The 9978-nt window shown below is 40.1% G+C and overlaps 2 protein-coding genes across 4 annotated transcripts in view; one reads left to right on the top strand and one right to left on the bottom strand.

Annotated features, from left to right (window-relative positions):
• Positions 1–1743, top strand: part of itgb1bp1 (integrin subunit beta 1 binding protein 1) — a 4545-nt gene extending 2802 nt beyond the window's left edge. The window contains exons 3-5 of the mRNA XM_015374641.1: positions 667–759; positions 837–986; positions 1057–1743. Coding sequence (XP_015230127.1) covers positions 667–759; positions 837–986; positions 1057–1128 — 315 coding nt within the window. The 3' untranslated portion in view covers positions 1129–1743. The remainder of the gene's footprint in view (positions 1–666; positions 760–836; positions 987–1056) is intronic.
• A 1631-nt stretch (positions 1744–3374) lies between these two features.
• The window catches only part of asap2 (ArfGAP with SH3 domain, ankyrin repeat and PH domain 2), a 95058-nt gene continuing 88454 nt past the window's right edge, over positions 3375–9978 (bottom strand). For 2 of the 3 annotated variants that reach the window (XM_015374667.1, XM_015374669.1), the window contains 2 exons: positions 9230–9349; positions 3375–5424 (listed from right to left, as the gene is read on the bottom strand). In XM_015374667.1, coding sequence (XP_015230153.1) covers positions 5350–5424; positions 9230–9349 — 195 coding nt within the window. In that variant the 3' untranslated portion in view covers positions 3375–5349. The remainder of the gene's footprint in view (positions 5425–9229; positions 9350–9978) is intronic. The other variant, XM_015374668.1, reaches the window with a different exon arrangement.

Below are 9978 nucleotides of genomic sequence, written 5' to 3'. Positions count from 1 at the left end.
TTTTTTTTTTGTTGAAAAACTAAAATAAACTGGTCAGATTTGAACCCTTTAGTTTCCTCAAACATCTTAGATACCAAAGAGAAACAGACAACCTGTTTAACAGGAATTCCAACAGCTTGTTCTAACCTTTAACTTTTTGCCGCCTTCCGTTTCAAACCAATAAATTGGGAAGTTTCCAAACTTTAGTTTTTCATTGACTAACTTACATTAGGTGATGAAAAACTAATGTTCCCCCAGACTTTAGTCTCCTTTGAATTATAAAACTGTAGCTGCTCTCAGACTCACACAGAATAGAGATGATTTACAGAACATTAAAAGCTCTGCTGGAGGCGTGCAGGTGGCGCAGCGGTTAGCGCACACAACCCATTTACCCAGTCCTCAGTCCTCCACTCGTCCGACCCGGGTTCGAATCCGACCTGTGGTCCTTTGCCGCATGTCTCTCCCCCTCTCTCAAACCTCCTTCCCTGTCAGTCTACTGTTGAAAAAATGAGCCACTAGTGCTGTAAAAAACTCAAAAAAAATGCTCTAATGGAATCAAATTAAATCTAAATTAAGAATGATAATTTGCTGTAAGCAAAACAAATATTCAAAATGTGTGTAAAGATCAATATAATAAGGATTATTTTTTATCCCTTTTGTTTTAAATTTGCTGCATTTCTTGTACAGCAAGATGGAAAACTGCCCTTTGTTCCTGGAGACGAGGAGATGGTCCTGGGAGTGTCCAAGTACGGGGTCAAAGTGGCTTCAGTGGACCAGAGTGTGAGTAGACCACTTCTACACGCATTGACGCAGACTGAAGGTGAGTTTTAATCTGATTGGTTGTCCCGTCTGGACAGGACGTCCTGCATCGACACCCTCTCTACCTGATCGTACGCATGCTGTGTTACGACGACGGCCTGGGGGCGGGGAAGAACCTGCTGGCTCTGAAAACCACCGACACCAAACAAGAGGAGTGCAGCATCTGGGTGTACCAGTGCAGCAGCTCGGTAGGTGTTCACCAATCAGACACACCGACTGATGTTCAGCCACCTGACCCGCCTCCGTCTGTCTGAACAGGAGCAGGCCCAGTCCATCTGCAAGGTCCTGTCGGCGTCATTCGACTGCGCCCTGTCGTCAAACAAACCCTGAGTCCGTGCCGCCTCGCCTTCCCCCTCTGATGCATTAGAGGAAGATCCACGGCGTCCAGCCTGGTGCATCACCAATCAGTGTTCTAACCAATCAGTAGGCAGCGCATCGCCTCCGAAGGCGGAGCTACTGTGAGGTTTTTCTTTTTATTTCCCATTAAATGTATTTATTTTATCTTTTAATTTCAAAACAAACACCAAAAAGAATTGGAAGCAGGCAGATTGTAGCATTTCTAAAAGATGAATGAACCCTTTTGTTTAATTTAAATGAATTTACTAAAAGGTACAAAAAGCTCCAGCCCATCTGTACGTCTTTAACTAACGGTGACGTAGGCATTAATGGGCGCCGGCACCAAACGGTACTACGACGTGTTTTACTGAGATCACGACAGTATTGGTACAGGAAGTCACTTTGCTCTGTTTTTAATTCAGCCGTTATGTAGGGAAACTTTTTGGTACCAAATCTTTAGTTTTTGTTTTGTTGCAGTGATTATATGTGGAAATATTCTGACTGGTTTTGATTGATGTTTACGGTTTCAAACCTCATGTTGTACAATAAACCGGAATCCTCTTTGCTTCTGTTCCAAATGTGAGAAAAACAATAAATCATTTGATGTGATGCTCTATGTTTTGACTTATTATTGAAGTATCTGTAATCATGATGCAGAAGCCGCTTAAGGAAACACGCTAAAGCAAAACAAAAACACTTAACAAGGTGGAGAAGAGTTATAGACCCCAAAAGATAAAAGCACTATAAACCAAAAATAGAAATAATCACTGAGCAATAAAATAACCTAACAAAAAAAACAAATTATACTGATGGGGGAAAAAAAGCACAAAACCTCCAACAACAAAAGGTATTAAACACAAACGAATTAGAAATATCGGAAAATTAAAAGTTAACCAAAAAAAGAATTTAATAAAAAGAAAAAGTTAAGCAAAACAATCCATCTGTAGCAGAACATCAGAACGCCTTCGTCTTTAGAAAAACAGCTGCAGCTCACTCAGATGGATGGAGGGTGTCTGTCAGCATCAACCCTACATTTCCATTGATTGATTAATCACTACAAAAACAAATTGGAAATAAGAAAAAATGTCGTAAGATAAGTGTATTTACCCTTAATTTGAGTTGGTAACTAAGAGGATATCAATGGAATGAGCATTCTTACTCTTAAAATAAGAGAATTAGATAAGATGCACTTAAAATAAGACTATATAATTGTTTTTTTTTCTTATTTTAAATGTAAATTGTCTTGTCTTCATTGGCAAAGTGTCTCACTCACCTCAATTCTAGAAAAAAATGCACTTATTTTAAGGAAAAATGACTAGAATTTCTATTTTAAGCACTGTACTTTAGATTCTTACTATGACTAGGCCGTTCTTAGACTTAAATATGCTGTGATCCAATCATAGAAAACTTCCACTCTGGGTTATTTCTCAAAAAACAAAAACAAAAAAGCAATCCTACAGCATTGTTTAGGGGTGTCTGAGCCCAACTAAAGGTACACGACACATTTTTTTTGATGTCTTAAACCGTCTTTAAGAAAGCGTTGCCTCAACTATATAGTAACTCAACACTTTCCGATGGTCTAACAAGATACTGCAACATTTTTTTCAATCCAAAAAGCCTTTTTTATATTCAGACCAGCTAATAAAACTTGTTTAGAGCTGCAAACATTGAAAAAAGATATAAATCAAGAAAAGAAAAAAACATAAAAGCTAAATTAATTTTTACAGGGTTGCTGAAATTTTTATACATATCTGTTAAATTTTTCTCCACTTAAAAAAAATATCAAAAAATATATTTCTGTTCAATTTAGTCATTTTCTTTGAAGTAAAATATACTTTAGTCAAAGGAGGAAATGCCAACCAGCATTAGTTAGTATTTCTATTTTTTCAAAGATCATATTTAGACGAAGTCTAAAAGGGCCATAAATATTTTAAGCTTTAAATATGTGCAAATTTGTGATGCACCAGCCTTCTAGGGGTGTGAATACTTTAGCAAAGCATTTTGGGGGCATCTATTGGGGGTTAAATGCTCAGCCTTTTAGCTCAGTTCAGAATTTTGTGCTTAAATGTTCCTGTTCTTTTCCCCTCCGATAGTGAAATGTGAATGTTTGAATACTCACCAGTAGAGGGAGCCCTTGCATTATTTAAAAGTTTTTCCTTTTTTGCCTGCTTATACAGCTGATAAAATCCACTTCTTACCCTGTGAGTTAGTTCTTTGAAAACCGAACAGTGAGAGAAAAACCACAGAGACATCATCTCATAATTTATTTTTCTTCCAGTTGTATTTTCTCTTTCCCTTCCACACTTCAGGAGTCAGGTTCATGAGCGTCTGCATTTCCAGCTGCTCATCACCTCAGTTCACTTTAATCACATTTCGTGCTCTGACCTTTTTAAATACAAACAAAAACTCCATATGTATTTACATAAATAGGCGACGACATCCTGTTTCCAGTGAGTTTTACACAAGAGGCAGCTTCTCTTCTTGTCTTCAACAAATCCATGAAATGCTCCCATTTCACCTCAATATAAACACAGATTCTCTGTAACTGCAATGAAGTTAATTAAGCTGGATTATTAAAAGCATCTTTCTACCTCTCAGCTTCCCAAACGCGGCAGTTACTGCAACTTTCTTCACATTTTCTCTAAATCTCTAAATTCTTTTCACTTGCAGCTTATTCTGTGCAGATGTCGCCTCAGCACCGATGCAAACATCAGAAACTCGCTGAGATCGTAACGAGCAGCTTGACTGAGAGTCAGACCTGAAGACGGAGCGTTGCCTAGCAACAGGCGTGGATGGATGATGGGCTGGGTTAATGTTCAAAACGGCTCAGATTTTCAATCACAATTCTACAGTTTTAAGTCCTTTAAATGAGAAGCACCATCTGTGTGAAGCAGGAAGTAGTTTAGCTTGGTCCCTCCCCCACCTATTGCTGCCTACTGCTGCTCAGCTGGCTCGGAGAAGGCTACTGGACCGTTCTAGTAGTGAAAAACACAAACAGCCCGATGTTAATTTAAAATGGTGTCGCTAAGGGTGATAAAAATGTCGACGAAAACCAGCTAACAGTGGGGGATAGCAGTACGGCTCTCCTCCCAGGGCGCCGTTTAACCAGCGGGCAGCATGAGCACAGATTAAAAGAAGCGTTATTTAACCAGAATGATTTTCCTATTACTGCCCTAACTTACATTTAGCAGAGCGTTAAACACTTTGACTAGCTAACGTTGCTGGTATGAGACTAACAGGAGGTTCTGTTTATTTAAAGGAATCCTTCCTTTGGTCGATTATCTGTCAATCAGAAGCTAAAATAAAGCAGACTCAGCCTGATTGCTCTAAACTTTAAAACTCAGTTATAAGATTAAAGAAAAAAACTTTTCCTTATTCAAAAAAAAAATAATAATAATTAAGAAATTGGAATTAATTTGGTTAGAAAGAAAAGTGAAATGGGCCAAATCCAAACTAAAGATGGAATTTGATTAAAGTTTGTTTTTTTAATTTAAAGATGGCTTCAATTTGTTTATCCTTTACTCTGAGGAAAAAAAACATCTAGTTTAGATTAAAACGACATGCTGCTGTTTCTGTATAAAGGAAAATAAACATATTGATCAGATGGTGTGATGAGGAGCCTAATAATCAACTTCACAGCAGTTGGTTTAATTATTGCTTTTCTGTTTTCTGGTTCGATGGTTCTGATAAGTTTCAGTGCGACCAGCCCAATGTCTACTAGACTCCCTACACTAAACTAAAACCAATGAGTTCTGGAAAAGTGTTTAGAGAAGAAGGAGCAGCATAAATTCATCCCAAACATCAGATTAAAGGTTTGGTCCTCCTGCTGCGATGGGATGGAGGCTTCTGCTCCTCTGAGGTTCATTTAGCACCGTTAGCACCTCCTCCACTCAGGAGGAACCCTAAACATCTACAAAAACTGTATCTACAGAACAGAGCTCATGCACATACGTGGAATGTAAGCATATTTTCTAAGTTCACATTTAGAGCTGGAGGTTTGTTAAAACAGATGAAACAAACACTGTTTATGTGACCTTCATTATGTTGGAACACGGTTTACGACAAGAGCAGTCGATTTAGTGCCAAATCGTTGTTTTCTTTAGTTTTAGGAGCTGAACACCCCCCCCCCATGGGTCCTCTGTGGAAGGCAGCACTGCTGCAGTGAAGATGGCGAGAAGAATCTCACGACGCCTTCCAGAGAACCGCAGTGCTTCGTCATTCGGTGATGAAGTGAACGAATGTGACGGGGAAGGCGCCTCGTCTCATCGGATCTCCTTCGATGTGGCCCAGCTGTGCAGAAGAAAGACGGAAGGAACGTTACAGACAAAGCAGAGGTCAGAGGGGGAGAAAGAAAAGGGACTAAACCAAAAAACAATTAGTAGACTAATGCAAACCAAAAGACAAAAAANAAAAAATGGACAAAAAAACGAAACAAAACAGAAAAGAAAAACGTGTTAAACTCAAAAAACAAAAAAAGACTAACCCCCCCCAAAAAGCACTAAATTAAAACATAGGGACTAAACCATAAAAAGCACTAAACCAACACGGTAAAGTACGCATGTTTTAGTAAAGATGTGAAATAAATAAAAATAGATAACTTTCCATTTACAGCAGCATGATGTCACACAGGGAAGATTGAAAATATAGTTGGTGGCAGAAAAAAAAACATTTTAAGGAATGATTTACATCTAAATCATTTATTATGCACAGTTTTGGTTTCCCTGGGGAACAAGTAAGATGTGACACGGAGGCCGCTAGGCTAAAAGAACCACACAGACGGTCAGCGGCCTTTACTTATAAATATACTGCATTGATTCATCCATTCACCCTGATGGTGGTGAGCTTAACTGTAGCCACAGCTGCCCTGGGGCTCACTGACAGAAGCGGGGCTGCCGTACGCTGCCATCCTCCCTCTGACCACCATCAGTAGCCAATGCAGGTGAAGTGTCTTGCCCAAGAACACGACACTGAAAGTCAAAGCCGGGGCTTAAACCGTCAACCCTCTGATCTCACACAGGGAACTCCTGCACCTGACGCCACCGTCTCCCATGGATAGTTCATCTACGTGAAAACAGCGATTTTAAAGAAGGGGAAAAAGAAAAAGTCCTAAATGAGGGGTTGCCCAGTCTCCATAGCAACCATTAGATACTAGTAACCAGAAAAAGCAAGAGAGGGGAAAAAGCTATTTTCCTCCTAGTTTGGTGGAGGATCTGTGATGCTGAGGGGCTGTTAATGGGACGTAGAGTGGCGTGCATGGATCCCCATGAAATATCAGGACGAATCAGCCTTCTTAGCTTCTAGACCCAAATGATAGAGAAAACCTGTCAGCTGAGCCTGAGACAATCAGAGGAACCAGGAGATCAGAGCATCAGGACTGAGCTTAGACTCTTCCACCTGAGTGTTTGATCAAATGTGTTCGGTGTGAAGTCATACAGCTGCAACAGAAGATCCTCTATTCTTACACATCTTTCTCAGATTTGATCCCAAATCAACAGAATAAACCGCAATAAAGGATTAAACCTACTGGATGGAAATAAAATGATCTGATACCCAAAAGTATTAAATGTCTTATAAAAAAAGACTCCATCCCATCACGGCTGTTACTAAAACTACAACCATCTTTATCGCTGTTTTTTCTAGCTTTTATTCTTCCCAATTAAAGTTCTTCTAATTTAACAGCTAATAAAGACTACCTGCCTTTAACAGATGGTTGTCCATCCGGTTCAGGTGCCTAAACCTTCAGGAGATCAGATCAGTTTGCCTTAAAGTTTCTCCGTTCACGCGTTCAAAAATACTCACACCAAATGTCCAACACAACCGAAAACTTCAGGTTTTCTTTCAAGATTTTTCGCAAAGGAAAAACGGAGCAAAACGCGACTTTGATGATGATAATAATGGAGGGATTTTAGATTTTTTTTTTTTTTTAAACATAAGTAAAAAAAACTTTTTAGTTTATAAAGCCCGGCGTAACTTCAGAAGCCTCCTAACCCGAATCAGTCGGTGTCTGATTTAGAGATAGATGGATCTGTCATTGCATTGATCCATATCTGCATGCGTTCGCTGATCCATTAGTGCATTCAGCAGCCATGCATCGAGATCAGCTGAGGCGCTGCATTGCTGCTCCCTTCATCTGCTAAAAAAATGTTCAACTTTTCTGAACGGTTCATAAATGTTTCATTTGTTTAAAGCTACAGTTTTTAATAACTGGAGGATTTACTGACAGAAATGTAATATAGTAGACACACGTATGACATCGTAAAGTCTTAATCTTTGTGTTGCCTTAACCCTATAATGCCAAATGTATCATATTTGATACATACGGTTTCTGAAATGTTTTGCATCTTACACCTTTTGCATAATTTAATGGTAAAAACTTTGCTCAAAATCCTATTGTACACAATCAGATATACCTGATAACAGAGGACAGAAGACTACACAAAAAATTATCTTGACTTATCGCAGTAATAAATTATTAAGATCAAAAATGTATTTCTGTTTTTTCAAATAAGGAATTCAAACCAAAAAAAAGTTATTTTCTGTTTTGTTTTATTCTTGGATCGGGCTTTAAAGGGTTAAATGTACTCTTGTGTAAAATCTTTCTGTCATTTTTATCATGTAAATGAGAAAAAAAAGTAATACTGTCTAAGAAAATTGATTCTATAGGTTAGATTTCTGTAAGAACATAAAAAACAAAGAGCATCCGTCGATCAGTAGTTTGATTTATTATGGCTTCACCTGCAGCTCTTCTACTTTTTGCCTCAGAGGTTCTTATTTTTGAGAACATCCAGCATCATGAAGACCATGGAAGCCCAGCAAACAGCTCAGGGAGGACGTTCAGGTTCGTTCAAAGCTGAGCTAGCTTTAGAGTATTGTTTATTTGTTCTTTCAAACATAATTTATTTTATTTTATTATTATGATTGATAATTATTCCTTTGATGGCGGAACTTTGTTCATGATGACAATGATTGAGAAGATAATCGTCGGTGGATTTCCAGCTGAGCTGGGAGGCTGGAAGAGGAGAGCGTCGATCTGAGGAGCAGCCAAAAGGCTCATGGTGAGATCCACAGTTCACCATCTGATCTTTGTCAAACCGCCATCATGAGGCCCGTCTGGCACCAACATATAGCAGAAGACGCCCCCCTATAAACGCCACCCCTGCTGTTAAACATGGTGGAGGCGGCATCATGCTGTGGTGAAACGGTTGTACAGGGGGATGAAGGAGGAACGAAGAAGGATGGAAAAGCCTAGAAGGATAAACTCCTGTAGGCCGGTAACCATAGCAACCACGGACAGGTTTAGATCAAAGTGCCTATGTGTCAATGTGGCCTGGTCCAAGTCAGGATCTGAAAGTCTTTGACTCCTTTCCTGCAAAAATTTAAAAGAAATTGTGTTTCTAATGTGGGAAAGTTCAAAGGGTGTGAAAACCTTTGGATGCCAAGAAATAATCCATCAGCCTGAACTGATGTCAGGAGTTTAATGAACAGAAATCTAATTAAATCTCAACAGACTACATCACAACAGACTCACTCCACTACTGGATTCAAAAGGAGATTCTTTTTTTTATATTACCTGGGCTGAGAAAGAAGGAAGTACTTAATATGTCCATGCAAGTCATTTTAAACAGCGGCTAGACCTGAAAATAAAAACAAACTGGGACATGTTCTGATTCCATAATGTTTACAATTTAAAGCAACAAATCAAGTGAACAAGGTCTGCCTTTACGGAAACATCCAGCTAAATCAGATTCCCTTATTTTCTAATTACAAAAACCTGCCGGTCTGAAGAGAGGCGCTGCAGTATGTCTGAAATAAACGTGGTGATTAGAGGATAGACGGGAGCAGAGGCAAAGTAGGGAACCTCAGGAGAGCTGGGCTTCATGCAGGGACAGAAAGGGAGACTGACTAAATACGGTCATATGTGCAGGGATGGCACAGAGGAAAACAAGCTGCAGCTGGCCGCCGCTCCGCAGAGGAAGCAGCAGGACCGGGCTGTTGGGTTCTGTTCAGCTAGAACGAGGTCAGCTTTCTGATAATAGGGTTTCAAACAGGAGTCAGTGTGAGTTACATGGACCGCTTCAGTTTGAACGATACTAACCCACCACTCCTGGTCCTCCTCTCCATCCACCACGATCACATCCCCCTCAGAGAACGTCAGCTCGTCTGGGTTGTCGGCTACGCAGTTGTACATGGCTTTCACCCGCTTCGGTCTCTGCTTCTGGGACAAGAGGAACACAAACATGAAAAGGCTGGAATCAGTGCAGGACCTTCAGTTTCCTTTAATAAGGACAAGATACACCTGTGGTGTTTTTATTTATGCCATGGTCAGTGAGCATGCATCTGCACGCTTAGGGGCTGGTTATACTCCTGCAGCAGTGTGTCGCAGTGAGCTTGATGCAGACATTTTTGATTTATGCCCAGTATTGAAGCGTGGTCTGCGCTACTACTCTTGGTCTAGATACGGCCAAGGCGGAGAGGAAGTGGGGGCGAGTTTAGTCGGACAACGGAGGGACATGAGGGCAAAGAAGAGCGGGGATTAAGGTGGAAAAAGGGTCCCAGCGTTCTCCTGCACCTCGATCTTCTAGCTGGTCCATCTTCACCAGTTGTTTTCTGCAACTGCGGTCATAAAAACAAAACAAGCCGGCCTCCTGTCTGTGGTCAGCTACAATTTGGGAGAGGTGCAGCAGAGTGTCTGCGGAGGGGGCGGAGACTAGGGATGGGGATCGTTAATATTTATTGATATTGATACCTTTACCGATACTGCTTATCGATCCGAGTCTTTATCGATACCACTATCTATACTTTTCTGTTATTTGGTGGAAAGACGATGCAACAATATGTTTTTAA

This window comes from Cyprinodon variegatus, unplaced genomic scaffold (genome assembly GCF_000732505.1).
Source record: "Cyprinodon variegatus isolate N-32 unplaced genomic scaffold, C_variegatus-1.0 Scaffold107, whole genome shotgun sequence".
Taxonomy (NCBI): Eukaryota; Metazoa; Chordata; class Actinopteri; order Cyprinodontiformes; family Cyprinodontidae; genus Cyprinodon; species Cyprinodon variegatus.
Note: the sequence above shows the minus strand (reverse complement) of the source record. Positions and strands in the feature narration are given on the sequence as shown.